General features: G+C 44.5%; 1 protein-coding gene across 2 annotated transcripts in view; it reads right to left on the bottom strand.

The window, feature by feature from the left end:
* Positions 1–27,174, bottom strand: part of USP6NL (USP6 N-terminal like) — a 126,863-nt gene extending 99,689 nt beyond the window's left edge. The window contains exons 1-2 of one of the 2 annotated variants that reach the window (XM_083366099.1): positions 27,065–27,174; positions 11,390–11,476 (exon numbers count right to left, since the gene is read on the bottom strand). In XM_083366099.1, the coding sequence (XP_083222225.1) occupies positions 11,390–11,393 (4 nt within the window). In that variant the 5' untranslated portion in view covers positions 11,394–11,476; positions 27,065–27,174. Of the gene's footprint in view, positions 1–11,389; positions 11,477–24,681; positions 25,718–27,064 lie in introns of those variants that run through there. The other variant, XM_083366100.1, reaches the window with a different exon arrangement.
* Between the last annotated feature and the right edge of the window lie 685 nt (positions 27,175–27,859).

Genomic DNA, 27,859 nt, shown 5'->3' with positions numbered 1-27,859 from the left:
AGAAGAAGAAGAAGAAGAAGAAGAAGAAGAAGAAGAAGAAGAAGAAGAGGAGGAGGAGGAGGAGGAGGAGGAGGAGGAGGAGGAGGAGGAGGAGGAGGAGGAGGAGGAGGAGGAAGAGGAGGAGGAAGAGGAGGAGGAAGAGGAGGAGGAAGAGGAGGAGGAGGAGGAGGAGGAAGAGGAGGAGTGGAAGGGAACTTGGAGATCATCTAGTCCAGGGGTAGGCAACCTTGGCTCTTTTATGACTCGTGCACTTCAACTCCCAGAATTCCTGAGCCAGCATGGCTCAGATTTAGGCCACGTTTTCAACTGGAATGAAATAAATAAGGAATAGGACTCTTTTAACATTCTGGATTCCAACCTCATTTTCAAACGTTTCCTACTGCAGTGGGAACGAGAAGTATACAGTAGTTTAATTCTAAGTGAACGAGTCCCAGGAGAAGATTCAAAGCCTTATCCTGGCATCCCATCAATTCTTCCTTCCGCTTACCTGTTCATGTATGTGTGCATAAAACCACAGCTTGCTCAGTTTGCAACTGTTTATTAGCTGATTTATGGACCTGCTGAGTTCACAATGGGTAAGGCACACTTCTACAAGAGAGCTGAATAGGTAGAATTGTAGGGGGAAGATGTATAATTTAAAAGCAGGCCATAGAAGAGCAGACTACAGCTTGGCAAATCATCTGAATTTAGACAAAGTCCTTACCAAACCATTGCCAACTTCCCCTGACTCCAACTTTGACTTTCTGGGTGGAAACCATCAAAATATTTGCAAGTTTCTTACACAATGCACCTTATATATACACACACCAATCCTTAATTTATAGTCTTTTGTGCAAGACAGCTAGCCACGGGCAATTTCTCCTAGCAACCGTGATGTTTCTCCAATTATTGTGATAGAATAATATCAATTTAAGCTTGAATCTTAGTGTTCGGTGGTTTCAATGACCAAAAAAAAAATCTTTCACCAAGCTGAAAATGAATATTTAAGTTAAAGAAAAAGAGACCCTGAGAATAAGAGACTCGTTTAACAGAACTATACGTGCTTCAGAGGACGTACTATTCAAGTAGCTGCATCTTATTTTTTTTCAAGCTCGCACAGGTCTAAGAAAGAAGAGGGGGCTTGAATGAACAGAGAAGTGCTATGTTTCTACAAGATCCAAAATCTTCCAAATCGTTTTGGAAAGAAGAACAGTCTCTTCATTTAAGACCCAACTAAACCATTCGACTTTTTGATGTTCATAACACCGAAGCATAAGAAAACAGGGAGCTTCGGTTCTGATTATTCAACTGTCATCAGTTATGATAAAAAAAATGCCTTCATTAACAAAATTAGAATTAACTGTTCTTAACAAACAGATTTTAGGGATTTTCTTGCCAGACGTCTAATAGATTTACAGCACAAAGCAGAGCCAAAAAGCTTGTTATTCAAACCCGTCGCTCAGCAGGCATCTGTTGGAAATGCTCATGGGGATGACTTGTAGCAGATCGCATTCTTCTTCCCCCACTGGAATAAATGGGAAACTTTCCCATCATCTACAATTTAGCAAGGTCTTGCTACCACACAGCACGAAGAAATTAAGATAGCCGCTCAAAGCTTGGGAAAATAGTCCACAACTGTTATTCTGGAAAAGAAAGCACTTACCAGAAATATTAACTATTACTAATAGTTATTACGGTTACTGCTATCCCAAATCAATCCACTTCAGGATAAAAAAAAAGCCTCTTCGTTGAAGCCTAGATTATGGACTATACTGCTAAGTATCCAAAACTTACAATTACTACAATAAATTATATTTGTAAAGCAATCTGCATACTAATGGCTAGAGATTGCGTATGTAGCAATAAGAGAATATATGTAGCTCGGGGTTGAACTGGGGGCCCTTGGTTTTCTCTGAGCTTCGCTGTTTTCTTGCAGATGTTTCATTACCAGACTAGGTAGCATCATCCGTGCTAGAAGAGATTGTGGTTTGTGGAGAGGAGAAGGATAGCTGTGGGATCCTTGGTACTTTCTGAACTTGGTTGTTTTCTTGCAGATGTTTCATTACCCTACTACGGGGATCTTCAAATTTGGATCTTTATGACTTGTGGACTTCAACTCCCAGAATTCCTCACCCCAGCCACAGATGCCATACACCCAATCAATCAATCAATCAATCAATCAATCAATCAATCAATCAATCCTAGGAAGAAAAAGGCAGGGGGCAAGCTGGTTTCAAAATCTTACCTAAGAAAACTGCAGGCACTTTGTCCAGACCAGGGGTCTTCAAACCTAGCCCTTTTATGACTTGTGGATTTCAACTCCCAGAATTCCTCAGCCAGGCGCGCTGGCTGAGGAATTCTGGGAGTTGAAGTCCCCATGTCATAAAAGGGCCAAGTTTGAAGACCCCTGGTCCAGACGGTGTGTCAGCAATCAACAATGACTTGAAGGCAACAACAACAACAACAAAAAGGCTGCAACGGCAATTTCATGCATTTATTTGGGATTGTGGCTGGACCGCTATGACTTCCTTCAGAACCGACAACACTGAAAACCGAACCGAATCTGACCTAACAATACACATTATGAGCGGGGCTCCTCTAAAAATAATAATAAAAAAAAATAAAAAAAAATAAAAAATAATAATAAAATTAAAATAAAATAAAATAAAATAAAATAAAATAAAATAAAATAAAATAAAATAAAATAAAATAAAATAAAATAATAAAATAAAATAAAATAAAATAAATAAAATAAAATAAAATAATAAAATAAAAAATCAACTCAAAACAATAATTTCAAGGACACGGCACCACTACGAACCTATGCATTTGCTGCCCCTGAAAAGCAAAGTGGTTCTGTCAGAAGTAAATGAATCAGGGAATCACCTAGAAACAAGGAAACTCAAAGAGACAGCAGGGAAAACAGGTTTTCTGTTTCCCATCTAAATCAACACGTTTCTCCCGAAAAAGATGCGAGTGAGACCAACACACACACACACACACACACACACACACAAACCCTCCCATTTTCACTTCATCCAGAAAGACGAGGCTAACCCACACAATTCCATCTGTCCATTTGTTGGCAAGACTCAAGAATTCGGCAGCATGCAAAAAATGTCTGTGGCGGTTCTAATCCTAGGTGTAACGGGACACACAACTACTACACAGAAGACGCAAGGCTTTCTTCAACCGCAGTAGGTGTAACGGGGCACACAACTACTACACAGAAGACGCAAGGCTTTCTTCAACCGCAGGAAGAAAACAGATTCATTAAGGGCTGGAGGCCAGCAGGCAGTTCTAATAAATTCCACCTGTTAAAAGGGTGCTTTTTTTACTTTATCCAATAAAACCCAGAGGTAGTAAAAGACATATTGTCAAAAAACAACAACAAAACCAACCCTTCCTGTTAAATACACTGTCTCCTAAAAGCTTAGAAGACAAAGGAATTTCTCTTCTGAAGGTAATTCAAAAGCTATCTGTACACAACGATAAAAGAAAGGAAGACAGACGTGTGGGGAAAGGGATGAAGATTTATATATTTTTTCCCTCTCCTCCTAATCTAAGAATAAAAAATGGCTCCATAAGGTGAGTGGACCTATTAAGAAAGATCTGCAGGGACTCAGCAGTTGATCAGTAAATGGAAAATTAATGGAAGGGCCACGGAGCAGCAACAAAAATATACCATATATTTATTTTTCTGAGAAAATGAAAACTATGACAGCTGAAAAGAAGAGAGCTATAGTGCTGGCAATATTTATTAGCAATACTTGTTTGCCAAAAGCTTTCTTTCAGGACGCTGTGTTTTTTTTCCCCAGATTCCCATTTATGCCCTAACTACAGGTAGTCATCGACTTACAAGAGTTCATTTAGCGACCGTTCAAAGTTACAACGGCACTGAAAAGTTACAACGGCACTGATGACGGTTTTTTCACCCTTAACGGCCATTACAGCATCCCCATGGTCATCTGATCAAAATTCAGGTTTCCTGGCAACTGACTCATGACCGCTGCTGTGTCCCATGACCCCCTTTTGCGACCTTCAATGGGGGAGCCAGATTCACTTCGCAACCGGGTTACTAATTTATCAATTCGTTTAATGACCACATCCTTCACTTAACATTTGCAGTGAGTCGCTTAACAGCAGCGGCGAAAAAGGTCATAAAATCAGGCATGACTACACTTAACAACTGCCTTGCTTAGCAACAGAAATTCTGGTGCCAATTGTGCTCATACGTTGAGGACTATCTATAGGGCCAACTATGCTTGGCTGTATGTTGTCTCCGACTGTGACAGCTCAGGGGAACATTTAAACCAGGGGTGGGTAACTGTGACAACTTTATGACCTGTGGACTTCAACTCCCAGAATTCCTGAGCCAGCCATATTGTCATTTAGCTGCTCACCTCTGATTCGCACAGCTGAAAACTAGGAAGCAGGAGGTGGCCTAATCCTCACTGCTTGACTGGACACCAAAATGTCAAGCTTCACAGCTTCATACACCTAATGCAGAGGTCTTCAAACTTGGCCCTTTTATGACTTGTGGACTTCAACTCCCAGAATTCCTCACCCAGGCGTGAAATACTTTTGACTGGCTCATCATCCTTTCACTTGCATAATATATTCTGTTTTACTTTATAAAGCAGAAAGGAGACACGTTGCTACGCTGTCATTTCGAGCATCCCTCATCTTTGGCCATTCCGCCTGGAACAACTGAGAGTTGTGGTTCACCAACATTTAGAAACCTACAGATTCCCGAGTCTTTTTATAAACCCACCGGATATTATAAACCAAATGTTATAAACCTACTGGATCAGGCGTGACCATAACATTTTCAGTGGACTGCTGAAATTAATAGCAATAGCACGTAGACCAAGGGGTCTTCAAACATGGCTCTTGTATGACTTGTGGACTTCAGCTCCCAGAATTCTTTAGCCAGCATGCCTGGCTGAAGAATTCTGGGAGTTGAAGTCCACAAGTCACACAAGGGCCAAGTTTGAAGACCCTTGCCTTATACCATTTCAGACAAATGGCTGTCCAGTCTCTTCTTAAAAACCTCCAGTGTTGGAGCAGCCACAACTTCTGGAGGCAGGTTGTTCCACTGATTTAACTGTTATAACTATCAGGAAATTTCTCTTTAGTTCTAGGTTGCCTCTCCCTTTGGTTAGTTTCCATCCGTTGCTTCTTTGTCCTGCCTTCAGGTGTTTTGGAGAATAGGTTAACCTCTTTTTTCTTTATGGCAACCCCTTAAGAAAGGGGTCTTCAAACTTGGCCCTTTTATGACTGGTGGACTTCAACTCCCAGAATTCCTCAGCCAGCGTTGAAGGCCACAAGTCATAAAAGGGCCAGGTTTAAAGACCCCCTGACTTAGACTAATATACCGCTCCATGGTGCTTTACAGCATTCTCTGGGAGGTTTACAGAGTCAGCCTATCTGGGTCCTCATTTTAGCGACCTCGGGAAGATGGAAGCCTGAATCCACCTTGGACCCCATCAGGGTCAAACTCCAGACTTGGGGCGTTCTAACCATTTCGCCACCAGAGCTCTATTGAGCACTGTTTATCTCAAATATTATGAAAAAGTGCCTGATTCGCACCCAGAATAGAGTGGGATGGCATCGAAAAATATTCTCGAGATGACACCCTGAGACCCTTCAGAGAAAATGAATCTGTAAAACAAAAGTGATCTGTGGACAGATTAAGCCTTTCAAAAGGGACAGTGAGACACCACACCAACATGACTGCATACAACTGGCTCCTTAAGCCATAGATTCAAGAAACAAAAGCATTCTGTTAGATTTACAAGCATCTCAAACATGGGTCATCCCCTTACATCATATCACATGAATAATTCTATTCTGCTTTTCAGTCATATTCCTGGGCATAAGGATAACATTCAAAAGCCACAGTCAAAAAGAGAGGGGGGAAAAAAGAAAAGAAAGCAGAACAGAAGCAATCATTATTTTAAAGAGAGCCAGTTTGGTCTGGTGCAGGGTTTCTCAACCTTGGCAAACTTTTAAGATGGGTGGACTTCAACTCCCAGAATTCTCCAGCCAAGCCTGAAGTCCATCCATGGTAAAGTTGCCAAGGTTGAAAAACACTAGCCTAGTGGTTAAGGCATTACAACTCTTCAGCGAAACTGTACAGCAGGGGGGCTTCAAACTTGGCCCTTTTATGACTTGTGGACTTCAATTCCCAGAATTCTTCAGCCAGCCTGCCTGGCTGAGGAATTCTGGGAGCTGAAGTCCACAAGTCATAAAAGGGCCAAGTTTGAAGACCCCCTGCTGTATAGCAAATCCACAATTCATAATAAGAACAGGAGTCTCTAAAACATGGCGATTTTTATGACTTTGTGGACTTCCACTCCCAGAATTCCCCAGGCAGCATGGCCAGTTGAGGAATTCTGGGAGCTGAAGTGTACAAGTCTTAAAGTTGCCACGTTTGGAGACCCCTGTGATAGAGGAAGATCTATGGTCCCACAGAAGCACGGATGCTTAATATATAGACAACTATGAATGTGTAGAGCTACAGTAGTGTTAATTGCCATAACAAAGGCAGACTTTAAAAAAGAAAAAGAAAAAGAAAACTTAATGGCCACCGGTGGAGTCGAGTTAGGGGCAAGGCAAAAGGCCCTGTGGCTCTCTCAGAATTCCCCTCTGCTCTTCTTTACAACGAAACGAAACTCCATTCAGAAATGACACAAACATAGGAACAGTGAAAAGCCACAGCAGAGGTTCAAGAAAAACAGTAGCAACAGCTACTAAGGCGAAAAATAGCCACAGGTTATTTCACATAATCTTCTGAAATAGGAACAAGATATCAGGGTTGAGGTTTTTTTAAAAAAATAAAAATTGAAATATAGCTGTGCAGCCGTGAATTATTCAATATCCGAACAGGAAATATTTGACTCCATCTGTCCAGGTAATGTGTTTCCTCAAAGATACACCTCATGACACTCTCTGGCTCCTGACAGAGATTATTAATCTCCCAATGCAGGGGCAGGCAACCTCGGCTCTTTTATGACTCGTGGACTTCAACTCCCAGAATTCCTGAGCCAGCAGCCACGCTGAGGCAAAATGGAGAGGTTTCCAAGCTGAGCCATGCTGGCTCAGGAATTCTGGGAGTTGAAGTCCACGAGTCATAAAAGAGCCAAGGTTGCCTACCCCTGTCCCAGTGGCTCCTTCTGTCAGCTTGAAAGCCACACTAAGCCTGCTCATTTACAGAATAGTTTTCCCCACGCTTAAAACACAGACACAGACACACACACACACACACACAGACACAGACACACAAAGATAAAGGCTTGAGGAGCACCTCCAGGGCCACACATCAAAAGCGGGGTAGGGCCCTTTTGGAGGGCTCACTGCAGCAGTTTAAAAGGGAGGAGAGGCCATCTTAAGGACCTGCCATTCTTAAAGCGATAATCCAGTTATTGTTTTTTTAAAAAAAATCATTCACAACTTATAGTCATAATGGGCAGATGCCATTGTGGTCGTTAAGTCGAGGACTACCTGTAGCCAAACCTTACAGGCTGCGAGGAGGAGGAGGAGGAGGGACTGTGCACACAGAGCACAGGACCACACATCCTGCACAGTCGGTCAGCCTAAAGGGGTGAAGAGGCAACTTCTGTCCATTGTTCTCCTTCTGGCCACTCAATGAGGATGCTTCACTGCTCTAATCAAATAATGAGAAACATTTAAACCAGGGGTATCCAACCTTGGCATCTTAAAAGATTTGTGGACTTCAACCATGGCTGGCTGGGGAATTCTGGGAGTTGAAGTCCGCAAGTCTTCAACGCTCCTGGCTTAAACTCTCTGCTCTCTATTTGCTTCTCCTATACTAAGAACGCACCTGCAGCATTCTGTTTGATGTCTAAATTGGGAACGGCGGCTTCAAAACAAGCCATGATTTCCAGGCCGACATGAGACTGTGATTTCACATGCTGGCTTGCTGGAAAGCCATCTCTCAATTTCCCGGTTTAGAAATTACGGAGCTTTTAATTGCAGCTTCCTGGCGCGTTTGCCAATTTGCACAAAAGTGGAAAGCGACAGGTGGCACGCAAGATAATCCAACCATCAGGAAGTCACTTCAGAAATACATATTTCATGGGCTTTTATGTATGAGAGGGGGGGGAAGAAAGGCTTCCCCAAAAGGTATCAGTTGCTGCCAAATACATTTGGGGAACTGCCAGCCTTTCAGGAACAGGATACTGATGGCTTTCGATGGAAGAGAAGATTTGCAGATTAAGGCACAACTTTGGGGTCCTTGATGCTCTCTGTGTGGTTGTTGCAGACGTTTCATGACCCAGCTAGGCAACGTCATCAGTGCTAGTAGGGAGAGATGTTTCCTGTAGCAAAGATGTTACCCGTTTGATAATAAAGAAAACAACCAGACTCAAGAGAGCACCAAACTCCCCACTGATGGCTTTACGAAGTTCCAACCAGCTCTGAGCTGATATGGAGCTGTAAGCTCTCAAAGGGCTATCTGTTTATTCGAAAGGGTGGACCTCCAGCCCTTAATCACAGCATCTGCTTATGTCCGAATTGGAAATAATTTTTCCTTCCATTCCAGTAATTAAAACTGGATACCTAGAAGAATGTAAGTAAGATACAACAGGGGCCGTTGTAAATTACCTTACGGAGCAGCGCTGGACCTTGTACTGCAGCAGGGAGACAAATATTTGAAATGCCTGAAGACACTATTAATGTGGGAGTAGGGCAGGGGCAGGCAACCCTGGGTCTTTTATGACTGGTGGACTTCAACTCCCAGAATTCCTGAGCCAGCATGGCTCAGCTTGGAAACCTCTCCCTCTCCCCTCAGCATGGCTGGCTCAGTAATTCTGGGAGTTGAAGTCCACCAGTCATAAAGCGGCCTAGGCTTAGGCCTAAACCAGGGGCAGGTAACCTTGGCTCTTTTATGACTGGTGGATTTCAACTCCCAGAATTCCTGAGCCAGCATGGCTCCATATGGAAACCTTTCCATTTCCCCTCAGCATGGCTGGCTCAAGAATTCTGAGAGTTGAAGTCCACGAGTCATAAAAGAGCCAAGGTTGCCTACCCCTGCCATAGATATATCTCCCTGTTTAATCACCTAGGACAGGGGTAGGCAAACTTGGCTCATTTGTAACTGGTGGACTTCAACTCCCAGGATTCCTGAGCCAGCATGGCTCAGCTTGGAAACCTCTCCCTTTCCCCTCAGCACAGCTGGCTCAGGAATTCTGGGAGTTGAAGTCCACGAGTCATAAAAGAGCCAAATTGTTTTGCCTATACGAACACTGCTTTTTTCAAATTAAAAAAACAACAACAACCAAACTCTGTAGAGCTCTACATTCAAACTTTTAGTACTGGCATATCGTGATAGGTAATATAGGGTATTAAGAGACACCAATATTAGCCCAGATAGCTCTCTTGGTGTTCAAAAGTCTGGTTCAAACATTGAACTTTCAATACTAAACTTTAAAATGTTTGATTTTATTGAAAAAGCAAAGAGTAAGCTGGCCTGGTGCAAAGCACCAAGTCACCAGCATCCTATTTATAGGGGGCCGCACAAAGGATGAGAAAGAATACCATCAACTTCTAGCCCAGGGGGTCTTCAAACTTGGCGTGCCTGGCTAAGGAATTCTGGGAGTTGAAGTCCACAAGTCATAAATGGGCCAAGTCTGAAGACCCCTGTTCTAGCCGATGAGTGTTTTGTGACTGGTTCTGCCTACGATGACAGTCATTTCATGACAAGCAAGTCTCCTTTTCTGAAAAAAATGACTATCTGCTATTAAAAGTTCACTTCTGCCCTAGCCCTGCCTAAATCAAGGGTGTCTAACTTTGGTAATTGAAGGTTTGGAGACTTCCATAGCTGGCTGGGGAATTCTGGGAGTTGAAGTCCACAGACAGATCTTAAAAGTTGCCATGGTTGGACACCCCTGGCCGAAATGATTGGTCTCCCTGTTATAAACTCTAGCCCATATTCTTTGGGTTGTTACCTTATACAAGGAGAATTTGCACAACAGTGGTAAGGCAAAACTTACTTCTGGTTGCATGACTCAACTCTGGTCTAAATGTTTTCAGTTTCACGTTTTCCTTGTCATTTCTAGCACATTATTAAAACACCCAAGGAACAATGCTAAGTCATTTGTCAGAGGCTGCCTTTCTGTATCTGTAGCTTAATGGCTGACCTTTCCATGAAGGAACTACGCCTGTAAACTCCCTAGATTTTTTTGGGCGAGGGGAGGAGGAGGACTTAAAAGGAAGGGTGAAATTTTATTCTACTGGGGGGGGGGGGGAAAGTGACTGACTTTGTTCTGCTTGTGGCCTCCAGCTCCCACAGAGAACAATACCTCACTGTAACATTTCCCCCCCCCCCCCATTTTCTTTTTCTGCCAAACAAGATGCCCTATTGCCTGATTGGTTTTTTTTCTCCTAGAAAACAACTAAACAAGAATGCGTAACTAACACCCTCTGTCATTCTCTGATGATAGTAAGCCAAACAGACCGTAAATTATCGACCCAAATTACCCATCTCCTTTTCTCATTGGAAACAGGATCCAAAAATTACTGGTTTCTTCTTAAGTTAACCTCTATCCCCCAAAAATAGCATTTATGGAAAAGTTATCCTGGAGCTCCTCCTAAACTAGAGGACCCACCTGGAGAAACAGGCACAAGGAACCATGTCAGCTAAACACCTATCCCTTAGATAGCTTGCTCCGCCTTGAACATCAAGAGATCCCTGTTTACAAGTTGGAAGTAAAGAGTAAACCACAACAAAGGAAATTATCCTGTAAATTATAGGAGCACATGAAAACTGGTTAAGGTAAACAGGGAAATTCCATTTCGATGCCACGTAAAACATTATTTCCGATGGGCAGTGAGCAATCTGAAAGGGGCTACATCAAAATCTCCACAATATACTCTTAATATCCATTAATATCTGTTCTCTCATATTGGGCTAGTACAATTCTTATTGTTATCAACTAAATAAAAACATCTTTGTTACAGTTATCAATAATTTTTAGCTTACACATATCTTAATTGTGTTTGCATTTAATCCTTGTATACAATCAATGTCCTGTCATTGCTTTTTTTTACCCAGTCTTTAATTTCCCATCAACATTCAAAACAACACTATTATTTACGATTTCCAAGTACTTTATGTTTAGGTGACCAAAAGCTTCCCTTACCTCAACTTCTCCCTTTTTCCCTTTTCAATACAAGGTCTACTATTCTAGTTACACATCTTATCTATTTAATTATAACATTACTCCATTTTCTAAAAATTATCTATTTTCCTCCATATTCAACCATCTAATTGGTAATATAATATCCCCTCTAATAAGTCGTGGCCATTATTTTCTTCAGCCTTACTCTGGCTTTCTTCATTTTTAATACTGGGTCTTGGCCATCCCCTTCCAAGATTTTTACTCACTCATGACTGGGTATCTCTTTTCATATAGTTCCAGATAGATATAAAATTAAGGCAGCTTGTCCAAGATCTCTCCGAGGTATACATGTCCTAACCAAAGGGAAACAAAAACAGTGAAAGCAATGTTACTTCAAGACTGAATCCACCTGATTACATTAAATGTAATTCTTTTACAAAATAAAATAAAATAAAATTAACTGCTGAATCAGACTCTCAAGAAATTGTTGGACTGAGGAAGCCAGTTCTTATGCTTAATTAATCCTTCACAAATATTATGTAGTCCTAATACATAGATGACTTTTGAAGTGGTCCTTGTTTTGAAGGAAGGAAGGAAATCCAGCAGTAAAGGCAACCTTAAATGAACTCTTGATAAATAACCACAGGGTTCTTGGTGCTCACTGAGCTTGGTTGCTTTCTTGCAAGCCATTTCATGACCCAACTAAGTAACATCTGCAGGAAAACAATCAGGGTCAGAGAGCGTCAAGAACTCTACAAATAACCGCTTAGCACAGAGCCCTTTTATGACTTGCAGACTTCAACTCCCAGAATTCCTCAGCCAGGCGTGCCTGGCTGAGGAATTCTGGGAGCTGACGTCCACAAGTCATAAAAGGGTTAAGTGTTGAATACCCCTGGCTTAGCATTCTCACATTTTTCCTAAGACAGGGGTAGGCAACCTTGGCTCTTTTATGACTTGTGGACTTCAACTCCCAGAATTCCTGAGCCAGCCATGCTCAACTTCAACTTCTGGGAGTTGAAGTCCACGAGTCATAAAAGAGCCAAGGTTGCCTACCCCTGTCCTAAGATATAATGCAATTTCAAACTTTCTCTTGATTTTTCAGCTTATATTTTTATCCTGAAAGAGGATGTAGGCCAGACATGTCAAACACAAGGCCCAGGGGCCGGATCCGGCCCGCAAAGTGGTTTCATGTGGCCCGTGAAGCCACCCTGGAAACAGTGAGGGAATGGCCCCCACTGCCTTGGCCCTGGCCCAGAGACCTTCCTTCTGCCACAGACCCTCAGATCTGTCCCACTCCTGCCCAGGCCCCCATAGGCACCCTTGATGCGAACGTTGTAGAGCTGGCCACGCCCACCCAGTAGGCCATACACACTCTAGCCACACCCACCCAGTAGGCCACACCCACCCTGGCCATACCCACCCGGCCCCTTGAGGGCAATCGCAATGCTGATGCGGCCCTCAATGAAATTGAGTTTGACACCCCTGATGTTTAGTTTATTTAGTTTATTGAGATTTGTATACCGCCCTTCTCCCAAAGGGACTCAGGGCGGTTCACAGGGCATAAGTATAAATAACAATACAAACATTAAAAGACAATTAAATCAGTGCCCAAGTAAAAACAAGAATAATAAAACAAGTCTATAAAAACCCATGTACCCCCATCAGGCCAGACCCGCTAGTTCAAATAAATGGGTCTTCAACCCGCGACGGAAGGATCGGAGGTCTGATGCCATCCGGAGCTCAACCGGCAGTTGGTTCCATAACGCCGGAGCACCCACAGAGAAGGCCCTCCCCCTGGGGGCCGCCAGTCGACATTCCTTGACAGGAGGCACCCTGAGGAGGCCCTCTCTGTGGGCGCGCACAGGGCGGAGGGGAGTCGACGCCGGCAGCAGGTGGTCCTCGAGGTATCGCGGACCCATGCCATGTAGGGACTTAAAGATCATAACCAAAACCTTGAACCTTACCCGGAAGACAACTGGTAACCAATGCAGCTCACGGAGCAAAGGTGTAACATGGGAGTACCGGGAAACTCCCAAGACAACTCTCGCGGCCGCATTCTGTACCAGTTGGAGCCTCCGAGTAGTCTTCAAGGGAAGTCCCATGTAGAGAGCATTACAGTAGTCTAGGCGAGAGGTCACGAGCGCATGAGTGACCGTACATAAGGCGGAGTAATTTCAAATTAGGCCTCCAATGATCCTGTTTATTAGATTCACAAGACATATCTAGTGCCATTCTTTGTTGGTGAAAAATGGGTCAACCCTGCAACAACTAAGCCCATTGCTATAGACCAAGAACTAAGGTGTCTGGGTTGAGCTAAAATAGAGTTGGAATCTAAGCCTTTTTCCTCTCCTCTTTGCTTAGAGCAGGGGGGGAGGTGTCTTCAAACCTGGCCCTCTTATGACTTGTGGACTTCAACTCCCAGAATTCCTCAGCCAGGCACGCTGGCTGAGGAATTCTGGGAGTTGAAGTCCACAAGTCATAAAGGAGCCAGGTCTGAAGAACCCTGGCTTAGAGGAAGGTAGTAGCTTTTTGAAGCTGGAGGAAAGATCTGACACCAAGTCCAGGTAGTCCTCGAGTTAAAACAATTCATTTAGTGACTGTTCAAAGTTACAACAGCACTGAAAAAAGTGACTTGTGACCATTTTTCACACTGTTGACTGTGGCAATATCCTCATGGTCACATGATCAAAATTTGGACACTTGGCAACTAGCTCATATTTACGACGGTCGCAGCGTCCCGGGGTCACATGACCATCTTTTCTGAATTTCTGACAAGCAAAGTCAATGGGGAAACCAGATTCACTTAACATCCATGTTACTAACTTAACAGCTGGAGTGAATCACTCAACAATTGTGACAAGAAAGCTCATATTCAAGTGGGGCAAAACCCACTTAACAACTGCATAACAAAGGAAATTTGGGGCTCAGTTGTGGTCGTTAAAGCGAGGACGGCCTGCACCGGAGCAATCTTATGCTCCCCTAACTAGAGCAGCTGTTTCCCAGCAGCTGTTTCGGAGGATAATGAACAGGATATGCAAGGGAATCGGTAATCATGGCAGAAGGAAGCTATCAGGGAGAGGAAATAACTCATTACCATTTACCAAGATTTTATGCAAACGGCTTAGCGAGCCGCATCTGAAAAGTAGCTGAAAAGATCCAAAGTACATTAAAAAAAAAAGTAAAAATGAAGACACTCAAATTCATATCTATAAACTTTCTTTGCTATTTATGATGTCTGCATCTAGCAAGGGAATTTGTTCGAGATACTTTGCTCCGGCAGTGGATCACCTGAAGTATTTTGCCCTGTTCAAAGTAATTCCCAGAATGGCTTTCAGAGAAGGAATAAGATACAGTAAATATCAACCTGACTTTAAAAAATAATAATGCAAAAGTAGGTGGGAATGAAAACGGTAAAACGCCCCAGCTTGGGTACCTATCCTTAAAATAAAAATAAAAAGTGGCAGGATCGGGATTAAAAAAAAAAACACGCAATGAAGCTAGATTTCGGTAGAGCTGTTGAGATATTTGTGTTTTAATCTCTTTGTCAGGGGTCCTCAAGCTTGGCCCTTTTGTGACTTGTGGACTTCAACTCCACAAGGGGGCATGCCTGGCTGAGGAATTCTGGGAGTTGAAGTCCACAAGTCACAAAAGGGCCAGGTTTGAAGACCTCCTGCTCTTTGTGATCAAAGGACACTTTACTGGCCTTGTTTAGGACCTCCTTTAGCTTTGGGCTGCAAAGCAAATTAGCTCACGGTTTTCCTCAACTCTGATTCACATCTAAACAATCACTCGATCTGTAATTATATTTATTACCGTAATAAAGGAGGATATTGAGCCTTGGTGGAGCAGTGGGCTAATGCCTCCTTAAGTAACACCAGCTGCTTGCAATTAGTGCAGGTTCGAGTCCCACCAGGCTCAAGGTTGACTCAGCCTTCCATCCTTCCGAGGTAGGTAAAATGAGGACTCAGATTGTTGGGGGCAATAAGCTGACTTTGTAATAATGCCGCTTGGGGGGTCCCAAAAGCCCTAATAAGCAGGCATATACATAGAATGAAGGCTACTGCTAAGCTTGTAAGCCGCCCTGAGTCTTCGGAGAAGGGCGGGATATAAATGGAATTAAAATAAAATAAATAAATATTTGTAGCTCAGGGTTGACATGAGGGGCCCTTGATGCTCTCTGAGCCTGCTTGTTTTCTTGCAGACGTCTCATCACCCAACTAGATAACATCATCAGTGCTGGTAAGGAGTGCGGTTTGCTGTCAGTTCTGCATTCTAGTGGCTTGCCTGTCAGTGTTGGTGGGGGCAGATTGTTTGATTGGGCTGTTTGCTGTTGGCTTCTCTGGCAGTTTCTTGATTGGGGTATTGCTTACTTGATTGTTGGTCTGATGTTAACCTTGGAGTTAAACTATGCCCGTGGAGGCGAACCTATGGCACGCGTGCCACAGGTGGCACGCACAGCCCTCTCTGTGGGCACGCGCACCGTCGCCCCAGTCCTAAGCCTTCAGCTGGGTTTTATAAAACCTTTTCGCTTTAGGCCTCCGCCGCCATGTGCAAAAAAAAAAAAAAAGGTTCAATCAATCCACTTCAACTTCTCGCGGGGAAAGAAAAAGATCTCGCAAAGTTGGAATTGATTGAACAAACTTTTTAGTCCCACCCAGGCAGCCATTACCACCGCAGCCACACCCCACCCGCTGGGCCATGTGTACCCAATTGGCCACACCCACCCAATGCTCCACGCCCACCTGGCGCCCGACGATACATAAGTGGGTTTTGGTTTGCACTTTGGGCACTCGGTCTCTAAAAGGTTCGCCATCACTGATCTATGCTGATCTGGGTGCTGCTTGCTGATGGAGCGATGCTTGGGTCCTTTTGTTGCTTTTTGGGCTGGGTGATAATCCCTTCCTCATAGTCTATAGATGCTGTTAATGTCTATGTGTCTATTTACAACTGATTTGTCAGAGTGCCAGTCTTCTGGAAATTCCCTGGCGTTTTTGGACTTGGCTTGGTCTAGGATGGCCACATGTTCCCAACTGAAGCTATGGTTAAATCTGTCTATCTGTTGTGAAAGTAAAGAATTTTCATTGCGTTTTCTGACTGCTGATCAAGAAACTGCCAAAGAAGCCAAGCAGGGAAGGTCACAAATTGTTTAGGTAAACCTTGCCAAACCACACAACCTCCCCTGCCCCTCTGCACTCACACCGCATCGGCCACTTGTACCGTTTCCTGACCTCCACACACCCCCATGGACCCTCCCCAACTAACACAGCATTTCCCACACGTGCGCAGGCACAACACTCACTGCTTCCGACTGCCACTGCACCCGTGCCTGCTTGACTCACATGGCACCTGCCACACACACTTCCCAATCCATGCCAGATCCCTGCACACCCTCACCAACCCGCGTGGCAACTCCTGTGTCCCGTTTCCCCCGCGCACACGCACACACAAACACACCCTTCCCAAACCACATCACATCGCCATGTACCCTGGCCAACCAGCCTAGCACCTCTTGGTCAGAAAAAAAAAGAGTGAAATTCAATTAACCAAAAGTTTGCACCGAAGCTCAGCAAAGCTGCTTGGCCTGCTGGCTTGATGCAGAAAAAAAATGCAGTGATTATGGCCCAGCTATTCCTGCTGTTGGGAAGCGGAGGCTCAGTGGGTTAGGACACTGAGCATGTCGATCAGAAGGTCGGCAGTTTGGCGGGTCGAATCCCGAGTGCCGCATAGCAGAGTGAGCGCCTGTTACTCGTCCCAGCTTCTGCCAACCTAGCAGTTTGAAAGCACGTAAAAATGCAAGTAGAAAAATAGGGACCACTACGGTGGGAAGGTAACAGCGTTCCGTGCGCCTTTGGCATCTAGTCATGCTGGCCACATGACCACGGAGACGTCCTCAGACAAGCGCTGGCTCTTCGGCTTTGAAACGGAGATGAGCACCGGCCCCTAGAGTTGGAAACGACTAGCACGCATGTGCGGGGGAACCTTTACCTTTATTCCTGATGTTGAGTCATCAACATCTGCAGAGAAGGACCTTCTAAAAATGGCGGGTGTGATAGCCGTGCCATTTTCCAGGCCATGTTTAATGCCGCTCTTGTCATTGTCATCACATTTAAAAACCCGTCACTGCTTTAAACCAAGAGAAATGTTCCTGATCTTTGCCATACAGCCCTCTCGATTTATTTGGACTCCAACCTAGCTTCGCTCTTCTGGGAAAAAAAAACCACTTTCTGAATCTCTGAAAGGAATGGGACAGCCTGGGACAGCCAACTCATCGCAACCAATTCGCCACAGGACAACTCAACGTGGGCAACTTGCTGCAGGACAATTCAATTTAAGTATTTAAAACAATTTTAAACATACTTTGACTTTTGTCATTCTCATTTCATTTCTTTTGCATCTTTTTTTTAAAATCAGGGGTATCCAAACTTGGCCGCTTTAAGACTTGTGGACTTCAACTCCCAGAATTCCTCAGCCAGCCATGCTGGCTGAGGAATTCTGGGAATTGAAGTCCCCAAGTCTTAAAGCGGCCAAGTTTGAAGACCCCTGCTTTAAATGGTTTTATTCCGCCATTTCTTCAATATTAGTGAAACTTGTCCTGCGCCGAGTTTGTTTTCTCTGATGACTTTGGCCATGGTGAGATGTCCCACAGTGAGTTGGCCACGATGAGTTGACCGTGGCAAGTTGGCCGCACCGAGGTGTCCTAGACCCATCTCTGAAAGGTCTTTCATTCAGTTCATTGCCCCAAATCAGGGGTCTTCAAATTTGGCCCTTTTAGGATTTGTGGACTTCAACTCCCAGGCACGCTGGCTGAGCAATTCTGGGAGCTGAAATCCACAAGTCCTAAAAGGGCCAAGTTTGAAGACCCCTGCCCCAAATCAGTACGGCCAGTTTGTTCCACTTGGAAACGCCCTCATATAAGAAAGAAATATACAATGGGAACTGATACAACTTCACCACCATCTATGATCTAAGCCAGCTAGAATGTATGCCAAATCATTCCTCTCTCATTTCTTATTTTAAGAATAAGAAGTGAACACAATTATCTACTTCCTTAGAATGTGACTTAACGTTGGAAGTTCCAAAACAAATTTATGAAAATAGCTGGAAAGCTAATGAGAAGGAAGGACTCACTGGAGAAGAGCCTCATGCTGGGAAAGGTTGAGGGCAAGAGAAGAATGGGATGACAGAGAATGAGGTGGCTGGATGGAGTCACTGAAGCAGGAGGCGTGAGCTTAAATGGACTCCAGAAGATGGTAGAGGACAGGAAGGCCTGGAGGAACGTTGTCCATGGGGTCGTGAGGGGTCGGACACGACTTCGCAACTAACAACAACAGCTCCATTTTACAACTTTTCTTGTCACATTTGTTAACTGAATCACTGCAGTGGTTAAATTAGTAAGACGGTTGTTAAGTGAATCTGGCTTTCCCCATTGACTTTCCTTGGCAGAAGATCGCAAAAGCTGATCACATGAGCCTAGGACACGGCAACCGTCATAAAGGTGAGTCAACTGTCCAGCATCCAAATATAAATCACCTGACCATGGGGGCTGCTGCAATGGTCGTAAGTGTGAAAAATGGTCATGTCACTTTTTTCAGTGCCATTGGCAACCTCAAATGGTCCCTAAATGAACTGTTGCAAGTGGAGGACTTACTGTAGCATAAACTTTAAAATGGGCAAATCAGAGAACAGTAACATCCCGCTATCCACCCAAAACAAACCGTCTTATACACCTACATGTGTATGATGCAGCCCCAACCAATTTGCAGTTCTCAACTCTCCTAAAAATATTAAACGTGGTCCTGCCCACCAGACGCTGTTGTGGTGGTGGTGGTTGTTGTTAGTTGCGAAGTCGTGTCTGACCCATCACGACCCCATGGACAACCTTCCTCCAGGCCTTCCTGTCCTCCACCATCTTCTGGAGTCCCTTTAAGCTCACGCCTACTGCTTCAGTGACTCTATCCAGCCACCTCCTTCAAGAAAACTCAGCTAAGATCCCTCCATGAAAAGAAAGCTAAGACCGAGCTAAGGTTTTTTGTGGTGATGTTTTCCAGTACACTATTATTGGTTTGGTCAGATTTTTTATTTATATTGAGTGGTAGCAGAAAGGTGGTTTATGTGTGCAATTACAAATATACCGTATAAGCACAGCCAATTTTCGTAAATTATATTTTATAACTAACCATAAAGGGTCTTATGTCAACGTAACAACTAACGCATTTCTTGTTACAAAAAAAAAAAAAAATCTAGATCACAGCCCATAACAGCTGTGAACATGATGAAATGAACTGTGAACTTTGATCCATCAAAGCTCTGCTACAATAAATGAACAAAATATTGACTTTGCAAAATGGACAGATTTACTTTAAGGTTGAGAGAAAAAAAAGAAGAAACAGAATATTTTCAAACTTGGGACCTATTTTATCAATGGTTAGAGAAAAGATTTAGCGATTAGGAATTTAATTCGTATTAGTGAATAAGATACTAAGATAACACGTTTTGAATGATTACTATTGAATTCTGTACAAAAAAAAACTTTACAAAAAATATTGATTTTGCTAGAAATTATTGTAGAAAATTGTTCCTCACTCCCTTTCCATTGCATAATTTCCAGAGGTCGCTAAACTGATCTTTCCTGTATGTTTTTGGCAAGTACAGTCTCTTGACCTTAAACACGTGTGATTAACTGACTAGATAACAGCAATTAATGGGATATCTTTAATATGCTTACACCCATACAGCTAGTTGCATACTACCGCAAACTGTTCATTAATATTCAGAATTTTGATCTTGTATTAATGGAAACTTCAATAATCAAGTACCAGTACTGCAAACTCTGGCAGAAATAAATGCATTTTATTCCATTCACCTTTTGGCTACCTTGGGCAAATTCTTTGAATTAGCATTTGTAGATAATAGTTGTGTGGAATTTTTTTACTGTCTCTTCAACCGTACTGATGCAGTACTATAATAGTGCTCTGACTTGTACTGGTTTAGTGTGTGTGTGTGTTTTTGTGTGTAGGTAAAGGTAAAGGTTCCCCCGCACATGTGTGCTAGTCGTTTCCAACTCTAGGGGCCGGTGCTCATCTCCGTTTCAAAACCGAAGAGCCAGCGCTTGTCCGAGGACGTCTCCGTGGTCATGTGGCCGGCATGACTAGACGCCAAAGGCGCACGGAACACTGTTACCTTCCCCACCGTCATGATCCCTATTTTTCTACTTGCATTTTTACGTGCTTTCGAACTGCTAGGTTGGCAGAAGCTGGGACGAGTAACAGGCGCTCACTCTGTTACGCGGCACTCGGGATTCGACCCGCCAAACTGCCGACTTTCTAATCGACAACCTCAGTGTCCTAACCCACTAAGCCACTGCATCCCTTGCAGAAGAATACTACCTATCAAAAGGCACAATGAATCATCTCTAGTCCCAATAAGGTAAAAGCAGAAAAGCTTTTTTTTACTCAAAGACACCGCTCAGTGCTTACATTAATTCTCACACAGCATTTTCTATTCATCACGGAACTGCTGCATCATTAGAAAGATGTTGTTGTTGTTGTTGTTTTCAAACTGAGATTTTGGATAATCATCTGCTGGACACTACACATCAACACCTGCAGCCTACTTTGGCATTTATTGTACTCCAAGGTGTCTATCTGGAGCTATAATTTTGACGCAGACATGAGAAACATCCTAAGAGACTTCACCAAATTATACAATGCTAAACATGGGTTCTCCTGCGGAGTTTGGCTACTACAGATATTAATTGCAACTCCATCCAATGTCTGAAAGGAAGTGCTATTTTAGCCCAGGTGATGTCTCTTAGCAAAGTGTAACTTGCACACAGGTACTGGACCTTTTATTAAATCAGTAAAATGTTTTTTGTTTTGTTTTTTAAATAACGTACGATAAATCTCTCTAAGCCAGGGGTCTTCAAACTTGGCCCTTTTATGACTTGTGGACTTCAACTCCCAGAATTCCTCAGCCAGCGTGCCTGGCTGAGGAATCTGGGAGTTGAAGTCCACAAGTCATAAAAGGGCCAAGTTGACAGACAGACAGACAGACAGACAGACAGACAGACAGACAGACAGACAGACACACACACACACACTAAGCTGTGCCTTTTAAATCTCCTGACTTTTCAAAAAGCAACCAAAACACAGCTTTGCCAGCATGCCTTTGAGATCTAAGATGCTCTCTATTGTAATGAATGTTGTATGTGATCGGTTGGTAGCAATGCCTGGGATGTTTTGACAGAGACAGTGGGAGATTTTTGGCGTATTTTGTTTTTAATCCAATTATTGTATTAGGTGTGAATGGAGCTTAGCTTCAATTATAACCAGTGCCTTATAAGCCCAGGAAACAAAATAAAGATAGTTGTGATCCAGCAGCTACAGAAATGACCACTTACGTCAGCAACGGCCAAAGTGGCTGAAATTCTGGGAAATGTAGTCTCAACATATCAAGAGGGCAAAACAAGTCAGCTTTTGCCCCAAAGTACCAGATTTTATAACCAGTGTAGAAGCCATCAGAAAATAAATGAAATCTCTATCATGCACAACTCCTTTTCACTTTCAGAGCCTGAAGGAAATCCTCACAATCCTATTTTCTCTGCTTTTCATACACATTTCCAGGCATCGTCCATTTAAGTACCATTCTCAGAAATATATGCTATCTTGGATTTCCTAAATCACTGTCATAACAGTGCAAATCTCTAGGAAACAACCATCCTTCGTTTCTAAATAAGGATTACTCCTATGTATAGTTCACTGCCCATTAGAGGGCCATAAATAGATTCGGCAGCTAATGATAGATTGCCTGCACTTTGAAAAAACGGTTCCTGACAAACACGTAAGAATATAGCAGACAATACAATTTTTTTTCTGAAACACCTGCGCTAATTTAGATTCTAATTTTCACTACAGCCCGCCTTTTTTTTTAATGTGCGGGTTTATGACTTATCCAAAGTTAGATCTATAAAATGAGGCCCTATGTCCAAATTTCAAAGTCAACTGATTTATTAGTGGGACCACCTTTCTCCAGATATGTGAGTCCCATTAAGACCTAACCCAAGATATGGCTTTTCTGCGGTCACACCTCCTCCAAAATTTGCATATCCCCTAAAGGCCTGGATAGACTTCATCACTGGACATCAGTGTCTATCATCCAGAGATGGTTGCTTAGCTGTTGCATACATCTGCGAACGTTCTGGCTAGGAGACTTTCCTACCAGCCAGAACAAACATTTGTAGACATGTAAATGAAACAGGACAGGAAGTCGGATTAAACAATCAGCACGCAGGATGCAAACCTCTGCACAACACGCAGCTGGGATTTGAGAGGTGTAAACATCAGCCCATCTGCAACCATCTGCCAACTACGCTTACCCATCAGTGTAGATATGCAGAGAGGCCTACGTGCAGTTGCGCCCAACTCTAAATCAAGCTTAACGCTGTTTTCATTTAGGAAAGCCTTTAAAACAGGGTTCCTTCCACAATACATCATGCAGAACATGACATAACGCATCACGTGGAACTTCATCCCCACGGAGATAGGATGGGTCCCCACTCTGGTACTTTTTCACAAGGCCTTGAAGACGTGAGGCCCGGGGACACCCCTGAGCCCACCCATTAAGCTCATTTGATTGCTGTTGGCAAGGGGCTTGTGCATTATTACTCTTTCATTGTTCCTGCATTGGGCTTTTATGTTTATAAAGCTGCCTGGAATCACTGAGAGTTAAGTTGGGTGGCCATATAAATTTGCTTAAATAACTAATCCTCCTTGCCATTGTATTTGCTTGGTACTGGTACTTCCTCCCTCCCCATTGTTAACTCATGCTTTATTCATTTACTGAATTCACACAGCTTGTCCGCCTTGCCAAAGTAACTCTGGGCAGCTAACAAAACAGGGGGATAGAATAACAAAACCTAAAAGCCGTAAGGCAACCCAGAATGTTTTTAAAAAATGATCAAAGCACCTGACAACACTGTCTCACAATGTAGAACAGAACACATTTTTTGGCTTCCACTAATGGGTCCTAGTGGGTTAGGACGCTGAGCTTGTCGATCAGAAGGTCGAATCCCGAGTGCCGCGTAACAGAGTGAGCGCCTGTTACTCGTCCCAGCTTCTGCCCACCTAGCAGTTCTAAAGCATGCAAAAATGCAAGTAGAAAAATAGGGACCACTACGGTGGGAAGGTAACGGCGTTCCATGCGCCTTTGGCGTCTAGTCATGCCGGCCACATGACCACGGAGACGTCCTCGGACAAGCGCTGGCTGTTAGGCTTTGAAACGGAGATGAGCACCGGCCCCTAGAGTTGGAAACGACTAGTACGCATGTGCGGGGGAACCTTTACCTTTACCTAATGGGTCATAGTGCTTGCTTTTATTCTTTTTTTTTTACTTAGTTGAACATGTTATATGTCACCTACAGGTGCATGGAAGATTGAAGCAACTTAAAAATTGAATAAAAAAAGAGAGCAGCCTTCAGGAAAGAAAGAAAAAAACCACCTGAACAGAACATAGAAAGCTGTGCAGAAAAGCTATCCTGATCCAGTTTCATTATAATGAATGCATCAAATATTTCAGGTTACAACTAACGCAATACACTCGTTACCATTCAATAGCCATTTCTAAATATCTCTACAAGCCAAAGAAGCACCAAAAATTTCCAAAGACACTCCCTCTTCTCAATTCAGTTTCAATGTATTTACATATCAAAGAGTCACAGGGCAAATGGCAACTCCTAGCTGCCAAGTCATGAGCTTCAGAGAGAAAAATGAAGATCATCAGGTCTTGGCAGTTAAAATTACAAAAATTTCTATTCAAATAGCAGGTGGCAGCTCCTAGTAATCTTAGGGTTGAGTTTAAAAAAAAACACATAGCAGTGGAAACCTGCAATTGGCAGGGGCTTACACCAGTTCAAGCTTTTTAAGATGTCAGGATTTCAACTCCCAGGATCATCCAGCCAGTATGGGGTTGACAAACACACCATTAAATGATCTCCAAAAACCCCTTTTAATACTTATATTCTATGACTTAGGACAGGCAGGCCTGGAGGCAGGATAAGAAGCAGTGGATGGAAACTAACCAAAGAGAGAAGCAACCTGGAACTAAGCAGAAACTTCCTAACAGTGAGGACAATTAACCAGTGGGACGGATTGCCTTCTGAAGTTGTGGGTGCTTCATCACTGGAGGTTTATTAAGAGACTGGACAGTCACTTGTCTGAAATGGGGTAGGGTCTCCAGCTTGAGCAGGGGGTTGGACTAGAAGACCTCCAAGGTCCCCTCCAGCTCTATTCTGATTGAAATTAGGTTGTTTTTGGATGAGACACACCTGGCAATCCCAGGGCCACAAGCCAGAACAGAAAAACTAAATAGTCTTTCATGGATCCACAAGGTCCGGTTCAACTGTAAGGATGCTTTCTCTTTACAGATAGTCCTCAAATTATGACCGGTCATTTACCACAGAATCTCCAAAAGCTAATTACAATCCAATTTCCAACTTACACTGGCCAGATAATGACTCTTATGGTCATGTGATTGGATTTGGGGCATTTAGCAAACAGCTCACCTTTATGACCCTTTCAGCATCTCAGGGTAATATGACCACAATTTTCAATGTTTTACACCAGTTTCTGGCAAAAAAAAAACCCCACACAGGATAACATTAATTTGCTTAACAACCAGTATACACTTAATGACCAGTGTTTCCTTAATAGCCACTGCAAAAAATGCCAAAAAAAATCAAGTCTAGCCATGTGATACCTCCATTTACAAAATTACAATGACTTACTTATAACCGTAATTGCGGTCTCAGTTCCATAAATCAAAGTCATAAATCAAAGACTATCTGTATTGTTCAGTGGTACAATAATGTACACTACTAACCCCAAGCGTGTTACTCAAAGCCAGCTTTCCTACTGGAGCTTATTCTCTCTAGGAAATTATAGGTGACGCCGCAGAGCAAAAACTACAACATCTTTCAAGCACACAAAATTGAGCGGAAAGAGTTCTTCAATAAATTTCACACAACCCACTCCCAATTCCTCTCCACTTCATTTAAAAGAAACCTGTTGGAAAGGCTGAATTTCTTTTCTTTTCTTTTTTTTTAAGCCACCCCAAACTTCAAGGAACGATACTGTGATGCAATCGTGGCTTTTTTAATTCTCAAACAGCCGTTCGAGTCGGCAACGTATTCAGCAGCCGAATCCCAGTTCCCAAAGGAGGGAATAAATCCATCCAGGAAGGAAGAGACAAAAACATGAAACAGCAGCTTTTCTAAGCGAAACCAAGGAGCCTCCAGAGCTAAAGTCTCAAATTCTGCTGAGGATTTGGTGGGGTTTTTTTTGGTTTTTTGTTTGGAAAGGAACCCTCCCCCCACCCCAAAGTTAATGAACAGCTCCCTTCCTAAACAAGAAAGGGTATATCCAGAGGGTGTTAAGCACAGCTTTTTTCCTTCTCAGAGCCTTTTAAGATGGGGGGGAGGACTTCATCTCCCAGAATTCCCCCAACCAGCCATGCCCTCCCCTCTTCCTCCGCTGCCCTGCTGTTAACCCAAGAGGCAGTCCATTCATCAAAGGGACACCTGCCTGTCCAACTTTTGACGCTTTTCCATTCTTCCTCCTCCTCCTCCTCCTCCCCAAGAAGCCTCCTCCCAATCAAGCAGAATATTTGTAGCTCAGGGATGAAATGAGGGCTCCCGCTGCTTGGCGGTTTCCTTGCAGACGTTTCGTGACCCAGCTAGGTCACATCATCCGTGCTAGAAGGGTGTGGGGCTTGCTCTCAGCTTGTAACCACTCCTTGCTAGCCCTGATGATGTGACCTAGCTGGGTCATGCAACGTCTGCAAGGAAACAGCCAAGCTGAGAGAGAACCAAGGACCCCACAGTCCTCCTCCTCCTCCTCCTTACAAACCCCACTCCCTTCTAGCCCTGATGATGTTACCTAGTTGGGTCATGCAACGTCTGCAAGGAAACAGCCAAGCTCAGAGAGAACCAAGGACCCCACAGTCCTCCTCCTCCTCCTCCTTACAAACCCCACTCCCTTCTAGCCCTGATGATGTGACCTAGCTGGGTCATGCAACGTCTGCAAGGAAACAGCCAAGCTGAGAGAGAACCAAGGACCCCACAGTCCTCCTCCTCCTCCTTACAAACCCCACTCCCTTCTAGCCCTGATGATGTGACCTAGCTGGGTCATGCAACGTCTGCAAGGAAACAGCCAAGCTGAGAGAGAACCAAGGACCCCACAGTCCTCCTCCTCCTCCTTACAAACCCCACTCCCTTCTAGCCCTGATGATGTGACCTAGCTGGGTCATGCAACGTCTGCAAGGAAACAGCCAAGCTCAGAGGAGCAGACTATGGACCCCCTCAAGCCTTTTCTCTCCCCAGGAGAAAGGAAGAAGGAAAGCCCCCAGTCTAGCAATCCCATAACTCCCCCTCCTCCACATTCTTGCAGACACCCCCCCCTCCCCAGAGAAGCCGATTTGCTCCCCTTCGACCCAGCCAACCCTCCCTGCCAGGCAGGCACAGCCTCCCCACTAAGCTGCTGCTGAGGCTCTCCTGTCCTACCCCCCCATCATCTTAGGGGATCCCCCCACCCGCCCGCCCCCCTCAAACCCACCGTGAATGGAGGGCAGGGGCGCCTCCCCCTCCTCAAAACGAGGGGCGGCCGAGAGGGGCAGCCTCAGCCCGGCTCCACGCCTCCCTCGAAGGGAAGGCCGAATCAAGGGTCGCTTTCCCCCTCCCTCTGCCCGGAAAAACCCGCGCCGTCTCGGGCTGGCCACGCCTGCCGGCCGCCGTGAGGAAGCAGCCCCTCGCGCGCACCCCTCTTTTCCAGGAATGGAGCGGTCCACCTCCGCCTCCCCCTCCGCACTGGCCGGATCCAAAGCATAACGGGCGGGGGGAGGGGAAGAGAGAACGGCTCCTCGGGGCTTCCTCAGCTCCCTTTTGTCCTCACCTCGCCGCCCTCGGCCTTCACCGCCTTCCCGCGCCTCCGTCCGCCTCCACCGCCGGCCCGCGGTGCTTTTCCCAGCTCAGCGGCCGGGACCTTGGCCTCCAACCAGGAAGTGGCCCGGTGTGACACCTACTCCTCGCTGCCATGACAACGCTCCCCCGCCCGCCGGGCTCGGGCCAGGGAAAGCCTCGGCTCCTGGCCGCACGCCGCCGCCTGGCAGCGTCGAGGGCGTTCCCAAGCAGGGCGCCATTTTGCATTCCAAGGAGGCTACGGCGGCCGGCAGGGGCGCGCCGGCGTGGCAAAACCAGCCCCTGCTTCGCGATACGGCGTTCTGAGCAGCGCTGCCATCTTCGGTCAAAAGCGAGGAGAGGGCTCCGCCTCTTGCGCGAACAGCTGCAGGATATTGTTCGGTATAGACTCCAATTCCCAGAATTCCCTAGCTTGCCAGGCTGGCTGAGGAAATCTGGGAGTTGAAGTCCACCCATGTTAAAGTTGGCGTGTTTGGAAAACAAATGCCTCCCTTTAAGGATCAGCCCTATCGTTGCACTTGGGCATAAAGCATATAAAATAAAATAACCTTACACATTGAAAAAGCAAACAGGGAGACAAGTGATTCTGGGGTTTTCTTCCGTTTTGACACCTTGCCTGAAACTTCTTTTTGGGAAACAGGCGTGAAAGCCTTGAGCAACGCTTAATATAATCACAATCAGCTTATTTAACCCATTATTTCTGGCAGTGCTTTTTTTGTAAAAGAAAAAGGTGCCGGAACTCACACATGTCATACAACCCGCCTTGCCT

This window comes from Vipera ursinii (genome assembly GCF_947247035.1).
Source record: "Vipera ursinii genome assembly, chromosome: 6".
NCBI classification, from domain to species: Eukaryota; Metazoa; Chordata; class Lepidosauria; order Squamata; family Viperidae; genus Vipera; species Vipera ursinii.
This window is presented reverse-complemented; position numbering and strand designations above follow the sequence as displayed.